Raw genomic sequence first — 18,677 nt, 5'->3', positions numbered from 1 at the left:
GACTTTGGAGGTTAAAGGTGAAGAGATGGAAGATGACCATGATGAAACAATTGATCTTTTAGATGAAGATGAAGATGACCATGCTACTTCAAGATCTGGGACTGCTGGATCAAATAGAGGAAGAATGAAGAAAAGTTCTAATATAAAGTCAGTGCCACCCATTGAAGAAACTATGTCATAATTTCTAAGCTTCAGGAAAGAGCAAGCTAGTGCCAAAAGACAGAGTAAAAGGCAACAAAGAGAGAAAGAAAGAGATTACTCGATTACAAGAGGCTTAGAGGTCTTAGATGAGATGGATGATATGTCAGACGATATTAAGATCCTAGCTTCTGATGTCTTTAAGGATGCTATGAACTGTGAGCTTTTTCTAGGATATGCTCCAAGGCTCCGTGGTTTGTGGCTAAAGAAAGAAGTTGATAAGCTTGGAACTCAATTACCTAAATGTAAGTCCATTGCATTCCTTTCTTTTTTTTTCAGTTTAGATATTGTTCAGTTTCAAGGACATGCGAATGTGCATCATGTTCTGTTTGAATCATGTTAAGAGCTCAAAACTGTATCATCTGCCATGTAGAGCTAAAAAAAACTACAAAGTAAATAACTGTATAACATGTGCAAATTTCTCCCATAATAACTATAGTTACAGAGGGGCCTAAAGTAGTAATGCTACAACAAATTTTTTATTTGAATGGTTGGTGAATCTACATGTCTTATGGGGCAAGAAGCAAGTGCTTATGTTCCTTTTTCAATTCCAGGAAGAAAGCAACTTTGTCCTAGTGCATTCTTGCCATAAGTCAGTTGTATGTTAAGATTTGCAGCTGGTAGCTGTAATTTTTGTAATGTCTGTAACTTTGTCCTAGTGCAATTCTTGCCATATGCTTACTGCTAAGAGATGTCTGTTAAGATTAGTGCATTCTTGCCATATTTCTCCCATAATAACTAAAATTAACTCAATATAATGTTGTATTGCATGTTAGCAGCTGCTAGCTGTCTATTAAGATTTTGCATAATTCACGCATTTCTTCACGAGGAGCACTGTCGGTGTATCAGGAACCAGGGGTCCCCGAATCCCGAGGCCAGACCAGCCATCTGCCACATGGCGCCATCCCGCGAGGTCTCTCTTGTGGGATGAGGAAAGGCCAAGTCCCGGGAGAAGGTGCTCGGGGCCACGGTCGGTGGCCCCCGAGTACCCCAGTACCCCGATGATCCACAGAATCCGAGTACCGGGAAGAAAGTGCTCGGGGAGGTGCCCGGTCACCCCCGAGCACCCTAGTCCCCCAACGATCAGAAGAGCTAAGTTCCGGGAGAGAGTGCTCGGGGCTGCGTGCGACAGCTCCCGAGCGCTCGGTTCCCCGAAGATCCGTACAAGAGTGCTCGGGGCTGCACGTGGCAGCCCCCGAGAACTCGGTTCCCTGAGGGTTCGTGCAAGAGTGCTCGGGAGAGAGTGCTCGGGGAGGTGAACAGTACCTCCGAGCACCCGGCACCCCAAGGACAAGGATGGGCATTCTCGGGAGAGAGTGCTCAGGGATGTGAACAGTACCCCCGAGCACTCGGTACCCCAACAACCCAGAAAGGCCCCCGAGGGGCCTGCCGATGAGGTGTCAACCAGCCAAAGGTCCGAGGCCGCATTTAATGAGCGTGCGTGGCCTGACACCTCCAACTGCTCCCGCCGCGCTCAGCGTCAGTTCCTGCCACGTTTTGGCAGAGAGGCGTGGGGTCATTAATTGCACAGGTCCTGTCCCGTGCCATCCGGCTTGTCTCGGGATAACGTCGTGAGGATCAAGGCGTTCCGTCTGCCGCACTGCTGTGGCAGGGGAACAAGACAGGGCGAGCACGCCGGGTTGCTCTGCGGCTACCCGGTGGGCCCTCTCCACGGCGCCCGTTGCTAGGGCATTTATGGTGACGGGTGACCGGGCGTGCGACGCATTTTCCACCCCGGTCACTTCACCCAGAAGAAATGATGACGCCCTTTCCATTTATGGCGTCTCGGAACTCGAGCCCCCTCCTTTCCGTTAGGGGCATATCGTGACCGGCGAGTACTTAAAATAGCCGGCAACACAGAAGCAAAAAAAAAGAAGAACAATAACGAGAGACAACACCAACAACAACAAGGGAGAACAACAACGAGAGACAACACCAACAACAACAAGGGAGAACAACGGCGAAAGAACCCCAACCCCACAACGAACTAGACCAACGACGAGAGACCGAGAGTAGACATGAAGAACACAGCGCAAGAGAGACACTGTGAGCAAGGTTGAGCACAGTTCCAGCCGAAGAACAAGGAACCTCAAGCTCTTAGTTAGGCCAACATTCTTGTAACCAGCAACATCCTTGAGGGACTTCCTCAGGACAGTTATAGCATCCATACAGGAGTAGGGTATTACGCTCCCGTGCGGCCCGAATCTGTCTAAATTCCGGTGCATTTACTTCTTCTTGCACTAGGTCGACACCCCCACCACCGGCTGTTGCATTCATTCCCATTTATTCCTCCGACGAACTTATTTAGGATCATCCTCTGACCAAATCTCTAAAAAGGGGTCTCTCGGAATCCCTACGACAGGAGTTAATCCTCCGACAAGCACTAAAGTGATCGACTCTGCAAATATGCAAATGCGTTTTTTACTTAGACAATATGGTTCAGTTTAAAATCAACTATGTACTGGCAGCAAACTTTACCTTGCCGTGTTCTTGCTTTATATTCAATATATTTGCATGCATATGTTCTAAAATGGTACATTGAATTGGATGCCTTGATCTTAATATTTTGGCTCTAACTTGAGTGCTGATATGAAATTTGATGAAATTTGTTCACATTTGAGCTCCAATTCATTACTCTGTTATGGAATCTTAATGATTATACAATGGACTGGCTTACTGTGATTGTTTGGTTTGCAGCGTTGTTTAGTTTGCAGTCCGTTTCGCGCTGTCGGCCTGTCGCTGCTTTGTGTGCCAAGCTTGCTTTGCCATTGCTGTATCTATTATGGGTTTCAAGACCAAGCTATTACAAATCATCATCTTGCTGTACCTCGACTAGCTCCGCCTAGGTACTGTACGTTGGTGCCTTCTTCGCTGCTACCCTTTTGTTCGCCAAAATCAGGTGTTTGCGTCCTGCTGCTGATTTCGCCAAGATCAGAAGCATCTAATCGCTGCCATAATCTTTGTGTTGTGCGCAATTTTTGTGTGCAACTCACATATTCTTGTGGCTGCACTCCTTCACCTGTTGCCCGATCATGGTCAGCACAAGGTTGGCCATCCAATGGAGAATAGATCGTGTATCTCATGTCTTCAACAACCTTGCCCAATTTCTTCAGCTTTCTCTTCTTATAAATTGACAAAAGCATCATAGAATGGATTCATGTCAGTAGTTATGAATGACCTTCGCCAATCGCAACCCAAGCCAAATTTCTTGAGAACATCCTTCGTCAACGGAGGGAAGCAAATCAACCAGTGAAAAGGATCCAGAAATTTGGCAATTTCTTCATCCTTTAGACCAAAACTCCTCATGATCTCCCACCAGTATCTATGCGCGCCAGCCTTTGCAGGAGCCTTAGATTTTTTGCCCTTAAATTTATCTGGGACAACAGCATCTGCCACTGCAGCACTCGATTCCTCCTGCGCCGCGGGGAACACCGGATCGGCCTCGGAAAACCTTGCTATGCTGAACCTCTGATTCGTTCATGCGCAAAAAGTTTCACCGAGCAAGACTCTTACGTTCATCAGGATCGGACGACGTACATTTTTCTGGATGACCAACAAAGAAGAAGGATGTCAAGGACAAGTTTATCAGTTTAAAGTTTAACTCGACTCAATTCATATCTGAAGCGTAGAAGTGAAGAGCTAACAGACGAATGAAACATACAGGAATAAACATTTGTTTTTGAACCAAGTGTAGCATGACAAAACTTTGATTCCAGGCAAACGACAAGCAGAATAGCAGATGAACGAGACAACCCCGTCGAACCTCCCACCGACTGAGAAGCTAGCCACCGACGCTAGGCCGTGTTTGATTCACCTTCCAGTGGTTTTTGCTATTTAGAAGTAAAACTGAATCAAACAGTTTGTTTTTAAAAATAGTTTCTGAGAAGTAAAATTGTCATTATTACGAAGAAACCAGAAGTTAGTCTGGATGAGCTTTTTAAGTTTCTAAGAGATAATATTAGGTATTACATATATTATATATTTTATCCTTTAAAAACAATTTTTCTATAACCAGCTTTCTAAGCCTCAGCCTAACTATAACCGGGCCTAGTAAAAGCACATAACACCGCCGCTCACGTAGACCAAACGGATGGAGTAGACCAAACGGATGGAATAGAGTCGGGTCCAAGTAACCCGCTCGCGGTAAAACCGATTGGGAGATTAGGGGTGGAAGGGAAGGTTACCAACCTGGCGGTGCAAAGCTGAAATCGCAAGTTGGAATCGTTTGCATCACTGTACTGTTCACAGAGACTGACAGCAGAATCGGAGAGAGAAAAAGAGAAGTAGAAGGTAGAAAATAGATAGCTGTTGAAGATGAAAAAATAAGAGATACTATAATAATAATAGAGGATGCTGTAATAGTATTTTTAGGATGAAAATTCAAGGTAACTGCTAGAGATAGCCTAACCAGATCGGTACCAGCGCCATCCTAGAATCAGAATGGCTTTTGTTGGACCAAAACAGAATTGTGATCATCAAGATTAATACTCCACAATGCAACGTTGAGTAAAGAACATTGCAAGGGTGAACCAAAATTCTCATTTCATATCTCCATTAATCATGATACTTCAAAACAACATTTATGCATAACAGAGAAAACAAGGATTAATTAAAATGTTACAAATCAATAAATCTGCCACCAACATTCCACTGTATTGTATGCCCATATGCTTGTATCCATCGCCACTAGTTAGATGTTGTATGGTATCCACGACTATGTGCCACTAAACCTGTGCCTGAAGAACAAAACGATCCCACCACCACCGCCACCACCAGTATCTACGTCATCTCCAGTTAACACAACACTACCTACAGCTCCGTCTGCCGAATCGCTTCGTCTTTGGATCAAAGGGACAGTTAGGTAGGGGTCAGATTCAGCTCGATGCCACGTTGCCTAGCAGATTCCACTATGCTCTCTGTGTTGCTCCCGCCGGCCTTACAGACGTTCAAGTACGCGTGCCACAGCTTGAAGGAGAAGGGGTAGACGGATGTTGCCTGCTGGTGGAACCTCTTCACGGTCTCTGCAGCATGCAGTTTCTCCAGGAGACTGGCACCTTCTAGCCATACCGATTCTGGCGCAACAGGTACAGCTTGGAAAATGGAGTTGATCAGAACAGAGCTTGCCCAGAACCTGGTGCCCATGGAGGTAGGGTCAGCACCTGTGTACCGCTTAACAATGAATCCACCAACTGCCAAGGCTAGGCGATAGTTTGCAGGAAGAACCTCCATCACTGATTCAACAAAATCAACCAAGTACTTCACTTTGCCAATTTTTTCTGGAAGGAGAGATGGGCCAAAGCACACTTCAAGGACAGAATTTATCAGAGAAGAATCTACAGATGCCGGACCTATAGTGTCATCTATTAACTGCTTAAGCCTATGCTTCTTAACATTCTGGCAAAACTTTCTTGACAGCAAATCTTTTGCGGGCAAGTTCCGATGATCTGCAAGATAACCAATGATTAAGCTGAAGGCAGCTTGAGTTTGAGCATCTGCAGAAGATGATGATTTCTCCAGCGTGTGAATTGCGGCATGTTCTCTTAAACAGTGCTCATAGCACTCCCCATGAGCCGATTTCAATGCTTTATCCACAGCAACTTCTGCTTCCGGTAGGTTGTTCTCTAGTATCTTATACAATGAGAGATTTAATAACCGAAAGACCTGATCTTCTGATGTAGATGGACTCGAACCAACTTTCTGGGCTGAAGCAAGTGATGGTTGTCCGGACGCTTCAGTGCTGACTTCTACTGTACCAACAGAAACATTACTTTGGGTATCACGATCCTCTCCATATTCTTCAAACCAGCAAGCTAGTACCTTCTCAGCTAACTCAATATTATCGACCAAAGCATACGCGACATATTGATTCCACAGATATTGAATTCCTTCCATCTCTTTAGGCCAATCCAATAGTAACTCATCAAAACCTTTCAGACCAGGACATGTACCATACTTTCTTTCTAGCCAAGCTGAGGTAAGGAGAATCTGAGGACACGTTGGGTACTCCTCCATATACTTCACCAGCATATCAGCAGAAGATTTGAAGCCTTCAAGAGCAGCTAGACAACTAATGTGGTTAACAGCAAGGATTTGTGATAACGTCAGGTAAGACGGATCCCCATTTTTAACACTCTCACTAATATCTACAGCCATCTTATCAGCAGCATATTTCAAAAGCTCTATAATCTGACTTCTGTTATCTACACTAGGCTCAACAGCAGGCCATGCTAAGGCACGAGGCAGAGATTTCTGGAACTCTAGCTGATCAGTAATTTCCTCTGGAAGCTTCCTGTAAATTGAGACATATAGGCACGAAATCCAAAATATGCATCTGTCAGACATGGTCAAGCAAGAAATGACATCAGCGAGCAACTTGTCACCAGAATTGTCAGGAGCTGCAGTTGGAAGAATCCCCAAAATCCTAGAAATCGCCTTCTCTACATTTCCAGACATGCACAGGAAGTAAATCATCTGTAAGAAGATATCTAGTATGAAAGCACTTCTTTCTTTGAAATCCTTGTCAGTGTCTGCTGTCATTTGGCAGAGCATGCTCAAAGCATCATTATAAGCATCCAATCGGTCATCAAAGCGCAACCTACTATTAATATACATAAGCCATAGTTCATAGGAGTAAACGTTGTGTTGCACCTAAAAATAAAACAAAGTATAAGGTTTATTGGTAATTACATAATAGTAGATACCAAATGATACTGAACTATAGAGCAAACATGCATAGATTGTATGCAGATTACAAATATGAAATGTTCTCTATCTCATCTAGTTATTTCCCATGACCTAACAACAAAGTGAAAAACTGGAAAATGACCTCTCGTTGCTCCAACTCCATCATAGACCACACAGGGATTGAGGTATATTCTGGTGTGAGAGGGCACAATCTATTGTAAATGACTTGGGTTATACGGAGCACACAAGTTGTACCAAATGACACAATATTTATTTTTTGTATTAACAAGGTGAACCCCATGCAGTCGATATATTAGAACAAGATAATCAAAAGAAAACTAAAAATCATTTGTAGCTCATGAGTTCTACCATAACATTTTTTAGGGCCTGAATTAAGTGGAACAGAGTGATCGATAAATAGTGTACCGCATCTGAAAACATGTCATCCTTCCCAAGTCCTTCATCCTTTTGATAGTAAATATGGAGATAAAACACCCACAGGATAACTGTACTTGGATCAGCCTCAATAGCACGCGCCAGAAGTGAAAGAGCCTACAGAATGTATATCTATTATTTAGAGATAAGCTTATGGCCAATAAATAACCTGAATTCAACTCTGTAGAAGCAGCTAAAACATGTTATAATGTGAAAGTTATGTTATCCAATACAGAGAAGATCACCTTGATCCTGTCAGGTTTGTTTACTTTTCCGCAATATAAACCAAGTGCGCCCTCTAAGAAGAATTCAACATCAACAGATCCCTGTACAATCTTATTCTACAGAACAAGAAGTTAAATGACAATAATCAAAATTTAAGTAGATCAGATAGCAATGAACTAGTAAGTATGTTCATTCAAAGGAAAAACTGCCAATTCGTCATGTTTCTGCTACTATAAAATTTAAACACCATAAGTGGTGAAATGAATAATTGGTCCACTGCGGAAGTAAATGTCAAACTTAATGCATTTTTGCAAGGAACCGCAAAGAAAAAAGGGCGCACTATCATCAAGTGAGTGCCAACAAGCTAATCAAAATAATCTATATGCATTATGCCATCATGAGAACATGGAGAACAGAAAACTTCAATTATAAGGGAACCGGACTCTGATATGCATGCCACTTCCGTGATGTGATGATAACTACGATACAGTGCACTCCACCCACCTTCCTAATATCCAGCATTCGAAAATTTAATAGCTGTCTGTTCCTATCAAAATCTGCAATCAAACCATCACCAGTCTGTAAGAATGGTGCATCTGATGGAAGAACTCTCTGAACAGACAAAGGTAAAGGAAAGGAAGCGCAAAACCCCCTTTGCCAATATTGCCATAAACTGCTAGCCAACACTGACTGCATCAAGTTCAGATCAGCTTTAATAAGATTCGAACCAACACGGTATGCTGGTACAGGAAGAATATGCTGAAACAGACCACAACGAATCCTTCCTGCATTAATTCATTTTTATTCATCAAATGTGGAACCTTCACAAAGCACAGTGCATATGAAAGTCATACGGATACAAGTAAAATCAAGTAATGAACATGATAAGAGATTGATTTCACGTATAACAAACCTGAAGCAGAGGTCATTGCATCTTTTGTGTGCTTTGACTTTCTCCAAGCATGATGCTCGGCATGTTGCCATTGGCACTCTTCATCATTGCATTTTCCTCGGAGCTCAAACATGCAGAAGGGCCAGAAGGGATCGATCCCACTGTGTGCCATATCATTATCCTTTTGTGTAGTTGGGAGCATCTTCACATTCTCTCCATCACGATCCTGTATTATATCTTGTACACTTTCTGTTGCTTCAGATGCTGCATCACTGGTCAGATAGCCATTTTTGAAATCTGAAACTTCCTTACAAAAGCCAGGAAATGCCCACTTGATGTGTCTAGCAGCATTTTGTGGAACTGATGAAGGGAAAATGGGACTGTTCGTACTCAATGGCATGCACAATTCTCTGAGAGAGGAAATGTTGTCCTCAGGATCACAGTTGCCCATTGAAGGACCACTATTAGAATTCGAGAGACCGCCAGTCTTTTCAGCGCCATCATTTCCATGCTCCATTGTATCTGCACAATACAACAAGTATCGTTACACAGAAGTCTACATGCAATGTAGAAAAACATATCATCATCATTTGAAGGAAAGGCAGATATAGAATATTTTTAGCCACACTTGAATATTCAAGAATGCATGCCCAGTTGCCCATACAATTAGACCTTCCCATTCACATCAACATAAGAAACTGATGCCCCCAAACAGTAACGATTTCATCCTATAGGACTTCAATTTTAATAGATTTCCATGGAAGGACAACAAAATGATGAAAAAAATGCAGTATTATTGTAATAGAACTCATTGTTAGTAAAACTTATTAAACACTCATACTGTGTGTGTATTTTGAAGAGCCTAACAGTAGTCATCACGAAGATACAAGATAACTGATTAGATTAACGAATGAATGCTTGCAGAGTAAATCACTATATCATTACAATGTCTCAACACGTATACAGATCATTATTAAGTGGAGAATTTAGAAGTATTATAATAGAAATGCAAGTGATATGACCTTCAAGGGTTGTCATAACATTCTGCTCTGCTTCCTGTAACTGAAGTCCAACATGTGCAGACCCTTTGTCATGTTCAGCCCCAGCTACTTTTCCAACAGCAAGTTCTTCGGTGCCTTGTCCGGTGATATTCGGACATGATTTCTTCCCAAATCTTTCCACCAATCTAGACCTCAAAGAAGCTTCTAAAAGCTCATAATCCTGCACACTATCACCAGAAGCTTGTCTGTTTTCCTCTGCATATACATGTATAGTTTCTTCAATGTGATTATCCAGATGTGAAGCACACTCTGATCTTGTCCTCCTAGCAGTGAACGGAAGATCTTCTTCCATGTAATCTGAAGGCATGCTGTTATCATTGGCAGTACTCACAAAGTTTGGATCAGCAGTGCTGGCAGCAAGCTCATCATGATAGTTTGGCCGTGCCTCATGCTTATCAACTGGCTGCTGAGGAGGTTCGTCAGGGTATAGACTGTACCTACCACCCTGATTTTCAGCCATCTGACAATCTGCATGCATCTGAGAATTGAGTAGTGATGGCATTGCAAGGCCATCTCCAGCATTCTGAATACTCAATGACTGTACCAAAGAATCCGCAATAAAACCATGAACTTGTGCAGAGCAAATCTCTCTTTTCCTACGAAGGATGGTACACCTTTCATTTGCCTCCATTAAAGCTCTTTGTGCTTTGCGATAAGCTCTAAGAGCTTCTCTTTCTTCAACTTCACATTTCCGTCTATGCTCCTGAGCATCCTCCAATTCTCTCTCTTGGAGTTCCTCCAACTCAAGCAGAGAGAACAATCTTTTGTTCTGGCCTTCTGCACCTATCTGGTGACTACTGTTCAAAAGATCGGCATTCTACCAAAACAGAAAAAGGGGAATTAACTATTTACTCTACACATGGGTCGGCATCATGATTCAGACTATGATGTTCATTATGTGTGTACTGTCAAAATTCAATGGGGCAATTGTGTTCTTACCCTACTTGGAAGTGAAACTGTGATTTTACCTCTACTTTTACAACTTCGCGATTTTGCCCCCGCTTTTTTGAACTGAAGATTGTGTTTGCCCCCATTCCATTAAGAGCACTTAACGGTGTGAAGGCAGCTGTAAAAGGACATGTATACCCTTGTAGATTTTGCCCCTACTTTTCTTATGACTTTGTAAAAGGCAGCTAACAAGATTTATTTTCCCATGAATATTACAATGCTGCAGTCAATTTAACATTGTAAGAATAAATCCATTTCTCAACTTTTCTTTTCAACCAATTATTAACAGGTGGAATTTTTTACACCCAGCTGCAGCTAGCCACTGAGACTAAGCATGGGGCCAGACTGGTTGACCTGGTAAAGAGCGCCCAGGTAGCCATGGCCGACGGTACGGCACGCTCGCCAGCGTCCATGGCGCGCAGCAGCTTGGGTGCTCGCGGCTGCAGCAAGAGAGCTCGCGGGGAGGGAGGAAAAGGGAGTAGTGAGCCTCACCAGTGTGTAGGCAAGCTCACCCCAAGGTTCATCCGGCATGGGGAGATGCTGCAGCGGCGACTCACGGTGGGGAGGCATTGCCGGCCTGAGTTAGAGATGAAGAACGCGGCACACGAAACTTGATTTGGCCCAGGAACTGAGGGATTCACGCAGGATTCGGCGGGGAAAGCTCCGCACGACCTTCCAAAACGCGATTTGGGGCTTGGTTGGGCTGATCCGTGCTTGGTGGCTTCGGATTTGAGCTCGGGGGTGCTGCAATGGTGGTGTGCTGCTCAATGGTGCTTGGTTGTGAGGAAAACGAGGGGAAGAGCAGAGGAGAGCAGTGGCGGAGCTCTAGGCATTGGGAAGGCCAAATGCTCGACGTAGATGGTCAGTAGGATCAACTCAGTGCTGCTGCAGCTTTGGAGGCGGAAAATGGCAGAGGAAGATGTCCTGCTGCTTGCAGCCGAGAGAGAGAGAGAGAGAGAGAGAGAGAGAGAGAGAGAGAGAGAGAGAGAGAGAGAGCAGAGGAGCTGGAGAGGGGATAAGGTTTGGGAAGGAGTGGACCGTGCCACCCAGGCCGCGCCGCCCCTCGCCTGCGCCCCGCCGCCGTCATGAGAGAGAGTCACGGGTGAGTCACGGATGGTGAAAGCGTAAGGGGAGGGAAGTTTGGTCTTTCTTCCATTTTTCTTTCATTTTCTTCTTTTTTAAAATTTATTTAATCGGGCTTCACCTAACAGAACCCCAAACTAGGGGCAAACGGCAATTTCACTATGAAAAAGGAGGGGTAAAATCACAAATTTGGAAAAGGAGGGGCTAATTCACAGTTGCAATCCAAAGTAGAGGCAAGAACACAATTGCCCCAAATTAAATATAACTAATACTCTACAATTTTTAAAAAAAATTGCAGACACTGTAAAACTTAATTACAGCAAAAGAATCTAAAATGAGTCCGATACTCAAATAAAGACATGGAATTGATGAAATTCATGTTTTCAGAAGAAATGTCTCTCAGTTTGGTATTGAAGTATAGCCAGCGCATAATTTCTGATGATTCCACATTGCAGTATTTGCATCTCAAAGAACTCAACATTTAAGGAGGGACATTTTATCATGTTTGCAAGAGCAGTTGCTGAGCATCATCAACTAATTAAATGCATTTCCAAAAGGCAAGAAAAATAAGTACTAGAATAAGGGTGACACAAGAGTGCTGAACTAACCTCTCCAGGTTGCAAGTGTGGCCTACGGTTTAATACTGCTGAAGTACCAATAGGCATTACCCGTTGCTCAGCTTGGGAAGAAGTGACTGGCACCAAAAAACTAGTATCTTCAGGCATAATTTGCCCATTAGTAAATGGTGCTGCTGCAAGACTGCTACGCAACTCAACCGTAGAATGATTCCCAGCACCTTCTGTACCTTTGCGGTGGGTTTTAGATGACGGAAGGTTCTTAGGTGCACCACCATGCTGTATTTGACCTGAAAGTTCTTCTGTGACTGCATGCTCTGTTTCATCAACACTACAGTTCACGGTAGTTCCATTTGCAAGGTGATCTATCACTTCAGAAGATTGCATGTTGTTTTTCCCTGTCGAACAACTAATAGGTGCCAGTGTTACCAAGTCACTGCAAACTTGACTGTAGGAATGCTGCTGATTGGGCTTCAATCTTTTACTAGGTCCTCCATCATGTTCAAATGGACTATTAAGGCGTGAGCATTCACCACTGTTGAAAGTTTCAAATCCTATCTTTTCTGATGGCAGCCTTGCCTGATCAGTAGAGAGATCTGCATTCTTCATAGCAACAGACATATGTCTTTTTTGACTTTTTAGTTCATTTTCTCTAGCCGCTATTTTATGGCGCAAGCTTTCTAACCTATGATCCGCAGAATTTACTCCTACACCATTTCCATCCTTTTGCTTAGACTTTAGAGGAGTAACTTGGCGCATAGGTGGTTCTCTCCTAAAAAACGTAGCACTTGATCCCCTACTAGCCCCTGCATTTCTGAGTGTGAGTGGAAAAGCAGGGAAGTTTGCGGATCCTATCTTTGCACTGTGGGTTTTATGCTGAGGTGCTTCCTCTCTCATGATCCTAGTTTGCATACTAGTCCTTGTTTTCTGTGTACCTTGAGAGCTGGCCTTAATATCTCTAACTCTATCTTGCTTTGTCTTTCCTGAGTCGGTCCCACTATCATCATCAGAGAAAGTTATCACAAGGTTATCACTTGACACAGGCTTCTGCCATGTAAGATTTCGATTTGTGCCGGGTTTGAATTGCCCTTGATTCACCCTCATGATCTTCTTATAACTTGGAGCAGCTGTTTTGTGAGCCATAACATTTGTGACACTCAAGGCATTACCACCTGGTAAATCGAAGGAAAGAGGTAAGGCAGCAGGATCAGTATAAGCGGCAGTCTGTCCTTCCATGAACAGAAACTGACATTAAATATGAAACACACAAAAGTAGCAGTTTAACACCAAACGGATCTTACCTTTACCAGGGACTTGAGCACCAGGCTCCACAAACTTCCCAACATTGTATGGAGCATCCAATCGAGTTTGCAGTGCCTGCTTGCAGAAATTTAATGAGCACGACAAGCAAAAAATGTCACAAATCTAAGCACATGAAAAGACAATAAATGCTTCGATAGGTACACACATAACATGAAGGTGATAAATACATAAAAATGTACATACTACGTAAGTACATTACATGAATAGGTGATAAATGCAGTGCATAAATGCGCCATATGGAAATTCAAAAAACCTATAATGCCATCCGGCCACCGTAACCCTACAGCACCGATTTGGAAACTAGCAACGCAAAAAACGCACATCATACGACATATTTTCTTGTACAGCTTCAATTAAGCAGTACTACAACCTGAGCCAGCTCAGCCGTAACCGCAGAATCACATCACATCCAAACCCTATGTATGTCCTAAAACCAAGCGATGAGCTCATGAGCATGTCTCCAATCCTGGAAACCCTATTGCTGTCATATCTCAGTGCCACTACCCAAACAACGCGTCCATCCATCCACCCATAATCCGTCCTGCTGCAAACAAGCACGCTTCAAAACGTCTAAGCGAGCACCCAACCACGCCAATCCACACCGCAATCCCTACCCGCGGGATGAGTCAAAGCGTCAACGGCAAGCAACTGCAACACGGCCGCTTCCCGCCACAGGCCCCAGCCAGCGCCGCGGCGCGGGAGAGGAACGGCTGCGGGAGGCTGGATCCAAGACAAGCAAGCTAGCGTGCGGGCCGGGGCGCTCACCTCGTCGTCGTCGGCGCCGGAGGAGACCTCGCCCTCCTCGCGCGCCCTCGCCGCCGCCGGAGCGGAGGGGGCCGCTCTAGGGTTCTGGCCTGCTGCTGCGGCTGCGGCGGCGGCTGGGGCGGGTGCGGGGGCGGGTCGCGGGCTCGACATGGGAGGGGAGGCGAGGGTTTTGGGAGGCGATGCCGCCGCGCTCGTCTCGTCCCCGCCTCTCCTCTCGAGAAGGGAAGGGAAGCAGCTGGAGCTCGGGATGATTTTGGGGGCGCGCGCGGAGAGACTGCCCGTTGGGGCCCACCGGTCAGGGCGACGACTGTCCGAGCGCGAGCGAGATTCCAATTCCGTTCCAGCGTGGGGTGGAGGGCGCTCACACGTTCTCTCTGGGTCTCACGCGGCTTCGGGGATTTCTGCAGCCGTTCGATTTCTAGGGTGGACGGCCTGGATCGTCCTGGCGGAACCTTCGCCCTCTTCTCTTTGGTCTTGGACTATACTGCTCAGATCAGATCATCCCCTCCCACGTGATTGCTGCCACTGCAGCAAATTATTAGGAATGCAGGTTTCCTTTTAGAAAAAAACTTCCACTTACTTGGCAACTTTGACAAAAAATTTGTTTGCAAAATAATGTCTAATGCATCAGAAGATGACATGTTGAGTGATTCATGACACGATCAATTATCCGTCGCAAGGCACGGGCACTCAGGTCATGTTAATGTAAACAGCATGTAGGCTGATGCTTTCAAATCTCATCAAATTACCTTGAGCTGATGATTAACTGATGATTCACACAAAGGATTGCATCAGCTAAGGCTGCAACAGAAGCTCGAATTAACCCCATACAGATGTAGAATTACAGTGCCACGAATTCTAGTGTTACAGCGTAGATAAGTTACTTATGGTCTGTGAAGGTTTCCCCCTAGACAAATGGGGGCACAAAAACTGGATCCTCCTCGAGGGCAAAGGTTACGAGGCAAGTAAAGAACAGAATCTGAAAATGCATGTCTATGTCTTCAGCTTCAAGTCTGCATCTGACGGCAGTGCTCTTCCGCGGTGGTTGAAGATCATGAAATCCAGGTTTGCCGGGAGCGAGACGATCCTGCAAGCATAGTAACAACGGATCAGAGACCCACAAAAAGAGAATTTCTTAATGACATGGGTGGTCCCCCACACTACCAGCGTGCATCAAATTAGATAACCTGATTGCAAATTGTAGTGTATTTTCGACACTCTGATAACACAATACAAGAAAAAGAGCAATCATCGAGTAAGCATTGGAGAAAAAAATTAATTCAGAAAGGCACGAAGGGGATACACCACACAAACTCCAAGTCCAGGTGCTTGTACGTGACTTTTAGGTATGCAGTACTATGGTAGAACTTCGGCTATTTATGATCGGAAAATATCATAGAAGTGTCCCAAAGAAAAAGTAAGCAAAAGCAGGGTTGCCTGATAAACAAACTTCGGGGGGTTAATGTTGCTAAAAAAGACATGACTAAATAACAAGACAGACATTTCAGACATCCCAAATCAGCAAACGTCAGTTGACTCATACAGCACAAAAGGTAACAAACAAAGGTTTAGAAAATAGCCCCAAAGTATTTCTTATATCGATTCTCAGTCTAGCATGCATTATCACTGCATCTGATATGGTTTAGTTGATTGGATCGGTAGGGGCAAATGGCGGAGCGTACTCGCCCTCACGAGGAGGCTCTTAGCAGCGGATTATGTGGACTTTAAACTTATTTCATTGCTTAATTGATCGGTGCATCACCATCCTTTAAATAGAACCCGAGCTAACAGAGAATCTTATCTCTAAGCTAAACCAACTAACCAATCCTATCTCCAACTAATGAATCCAACCAAACTAACTTAAACTAACAAACTCTATCTCTATCTGATTTGATTCTCCTCCTGCTGAAGATACTCTCCATAACAGCATCAAATTCACATAATGACAAAATTAACCAGTTTACAACCACACATATCTAATTTTGTTGGTATGCTATATCCTAAAGCAAAAAGAAGGTAACTTTTAGAAGGTCCCACTCCCACATATTTCACAAACAAGATTCCCCTCTTCCAATGCACAAACTAGCATGTGACATTGCTGCATCAAACTCTTAGTGCTTACACAGCCAAGAGTCAAGACATGATGTGATCCCTGTTCAGAAAGACCATATATTCGACATGTGACAGAGTTTTCACAGTTCAGATATTCTGCATTGTGCAGTCTTTTGTGTTATTTTCTGATGACTATCGAATCACTAATGCACGATAAATAATTGTAAACAGTTTTGTATTCATGTACATTAATTTGAGTAATCTATCACAACTCTACTTTACTGTATGCATGTACTATAAACCCATGTTATTGAGGATTTATACAGTTCACAACTACACAGTTGATTACAAGGACATTTGACAAGACGAGCTCAAGCAATGGTATTAAGCCACACTTCCTGTAACTTCATTCCTAGTTTCTGTCCCACAATTTCATAATTGCAGAAACTAGTTTTGACTTTATAAATTCTAAGATTGCATTATCTTTGAAGACACTTTACGACCATCAGCCACAATACCACATCACAAACTCAGGAATAACCTAAATACCGTAGTGAACTTAAAATAGGCTTACCTATTCTCCTCTGAATGTGGGAGCACTGAAAGGAACTTCGCTGGGACAGAGAGCCCTGCCCACATGCATAAGGCCAACCCGAGGAGCAACTCCAACATTACCTGCACAATCAGAAGCACCATTTATGCATGCCCGAATGAACTAAAACATTTTGATGCCAAAGTGGCCTAGATCACAAACAGTCAACACTAACATTGTCTCTTTTTTGCATACACTACACAATTCACAATCATCACCTACACCATTGATACCCCCCCCCCCAACTTCGGTGTGAAACCACCCCAAGCTACCCAAATAACTAGAAAGAACACGTCTACACACCAAAATCCACACTACATCACAGAGAAAAAGTATTCCCAGTGTAGAGCATACTTACATCCATGGGCGGCCGCGAGAACTCCTCCTCCGTGATCTTCAGTACCGTGCGATCTGCAACAAAACAAAACAAAAAATCAATCCGTGGAATCTAGCCACCAACAGTTTCAAAAAAGAAAAGCACAAGAAGCCTGCGACATCTAATTCCAGCCAGTTAGCCAGAAATCTCGACGGGCCCGACACACGGATCCAGGCGAGTCAGCCTACTAGTGAACTACTATCCCACGAATCAACCTCGCAGCCTCTCAGCAAGCCGGTAAACAGAGAACTAGGATCACGGGCTCAAGCGCTAGATCTAAAACCTGCAACCCAGACGCAGCGGTGGGTCCGATCCTAGCGCGCGGCGGTCGCCGGGGGACCGAGAACCCACCACCACGGGATCGCCACCCAGAAGGGGAACCCCCCAAAACCACGCGAGAAAGAAGAAAATCGCCCGCGGGAACGAAGATCCGGAGCTAATCGGTCGAAGCGCAGGGAGGGGAGGCGGCGGAGGTGGACGGATGGGACGGTACACTGGATGGTGGCGTAGGCGGCGTGGGCGAGGATGGCGCCGCCGAGGACGCCCACCGCGTAGCCGATCCCCATGGCGCGGCGCGTCTCCTGCTGCTCGTGCTCGCCGCGGCGCGGATCCCCCGACCGATCCGATTCGATTGGTCGGTGATGCCTAGATGCGCTGGCTGGGTGTGTGCCCGGGAAGATAATTCTAGAACATCTGGTCTCATCCGTAAATCCTATCATACGTTGATACGTGTTGAATCCAGGATGAACGGAGTAGATGCAGGTATAGGATTTTTTCACCAGAGTCTTATAGAATTTTCTTCCCTATAAGATTTAGTGAGGTGCAGCCGGTGGCCGAGTTTTTTTTACTGATAAATAAAATTTAAATAAATTTAAACAAAATAAAAGTAAATTTTACAGCAGGGCCTATCGGTAAATCGGATATATTAGACATAAGAATTTCACTAGCCGGTGGTATCTACTGGTTTTCAAGAGCCGGGTTCTCCTGATTGAAAGATTGGACAAATTTATTTGAAAGCCTTCATTTGAAAATTTATCTCTCGTTGAAAGCTTTGGTAGTGCTCTGTCCTTATTTGAAAAGCTTACATATTTCAGTTCAGAAGTTGCAATTTTGGTTCAAAGGTAGAAGATTCCCAATTTTTTGATTGGTGGTGGTGACATGGACCTAGCTGGCGCCATAGAATTTTGATACTGGAGATGCACGGAAATATGAAGGATAAAGATTAAAGACATCAATAAGACTAGGCAAGGCATCTAGGACGATGTGGCGTGACGTCACGTTAACCATGTCCACTTGAAGCATGCACCCGTGTAATAGTTAATCATTCTATCTATCTCATAAAATATGCTTAATCAAACCAAGAAAGTACTTACATTGATTGGGTTAGCTCAAAAATTTCTGACCAAACCGCAAAGCAACATGCTCAATCTTGTCGATAGCTAGCACGCAACGGTCCTTTTGGAACCGT

General features: G+C 44.2%; 2 protein-coding genes across 2 annotated transcripts; both read right to left on the bottom strand.

The window, feature by feature from the left end:
* Nucleotides 1-4,723: 4,723 nt before the first annotated feature.
* On the bottom strand, nt 4,724-14,450 carry LOC133905819 (uncharacterized). Its single transcript, XM_062347587.1, has 9 exons — nt 14,190-14,450; nt 13,403-13,478; nt 12,135-13,273; nt 9,457-10,312; nt 8,456-8,956; nt 8,047-8,327; nt 7,563-7,658; nt 7,309-7,434; nt 4,724-6,846 (listed from the first exon to the last, which is right to left on the bottom strand). The coding sequence occupies exons 1-9, from the start codon at nt 14,337-14,339 to the stop codon at nt 5,056-5,058; spliced, it is 5,016 nt and encodes a 1,671-aa protein (XP_062203571.1). The 5' UTR covers nt 14,340-14,450; the 3' UTR covers nt 4,724-5,055.
* A 525-nt stretch (nt 14,451-14,975) lies between these two features.
* On the bottom strand, nt 14,976-17,907 carry LOC133905818 (membrane magnesium transporter-like). The gene is made up of 4 exons (XM_062347586.1): nt 17,703-17,907; nt 17,192-17,244; nt 16,816-16,916; nt 14,976-15,276 (listed from the first exon to the last, which is right to left on the bottom strand). The coding sequence occupies exons 1-4, from the start codon at nt 17,773-17,775 to the stop codon at nt 15,183-15,185; spliced, it is 321 nt and encodes a 106-aa protein (XP_062203570.1). The 5' UTR covers nt 17,776-17,907; the 3' UTR covers nt 14,976-15,182.
* Between the last annotated feature and the right edge of the window lie 770 nt (nt 17,908-18,677).

This window comes from Phragmites australis, chromosome 23, assembly GCF_958298935.1.
Source record: "Phragmites australis chromosome 23, lpPhrAust1.1, whole genome shotgun sequence".
NCBI lineage: Eukaryota > Viridiplantae > Streptophyta > Magnoliopsida > Poales > Poaceae > Phragmites > Phragmites australis.
This window is presented reverse-complemented; position numbering and strand designations above follow the sequence as displayed.

Coding starts and splice junctions, on each gene's coding strand:
- LOC133905818 (XM_062347586.1), bottom strand. CDS start 17,775: ATGGGGATCGGCTACGCGGTGGGCGTCCTCGGCGGCGCCATCCTCGCC. Junction 17,245..17,702: donor CGCCTACGCCACCATCCAGT/GTACCGTCCCAT, acceptor GTTTTGTTGCAG/ATCGCACGGTACTGAAGATC. Junction 16,917..17,191: donor TCTCGCGGCCGCCCATGGAT/GTAAGTATGCTC, acceptor CTGATTGTGCAG/GTAATGTTGGAGTTGCTCCT.
- LOC133905819 (XM_062347587.1), bottom strand. CDS start 14,339: ATGTCGAGCCCGCGACCCGCCCCCGCACCCGCCCCAGCCGCCGCCGCA. Junction 13,479..14,189: donor CCGGCGCCGACGACGACGAG/GTGAGCGCCCCG, acceptor TTCTGCAAGCAG/GCACTGCAAACTCGATTGGA. Junction 8,328..8,455: donor TGCAATGACCTCTGCTTCAG/GTTTGTTATACG, acceptor GAATTAATGCAG/GAAGGATTCGTTGTGGTCTG.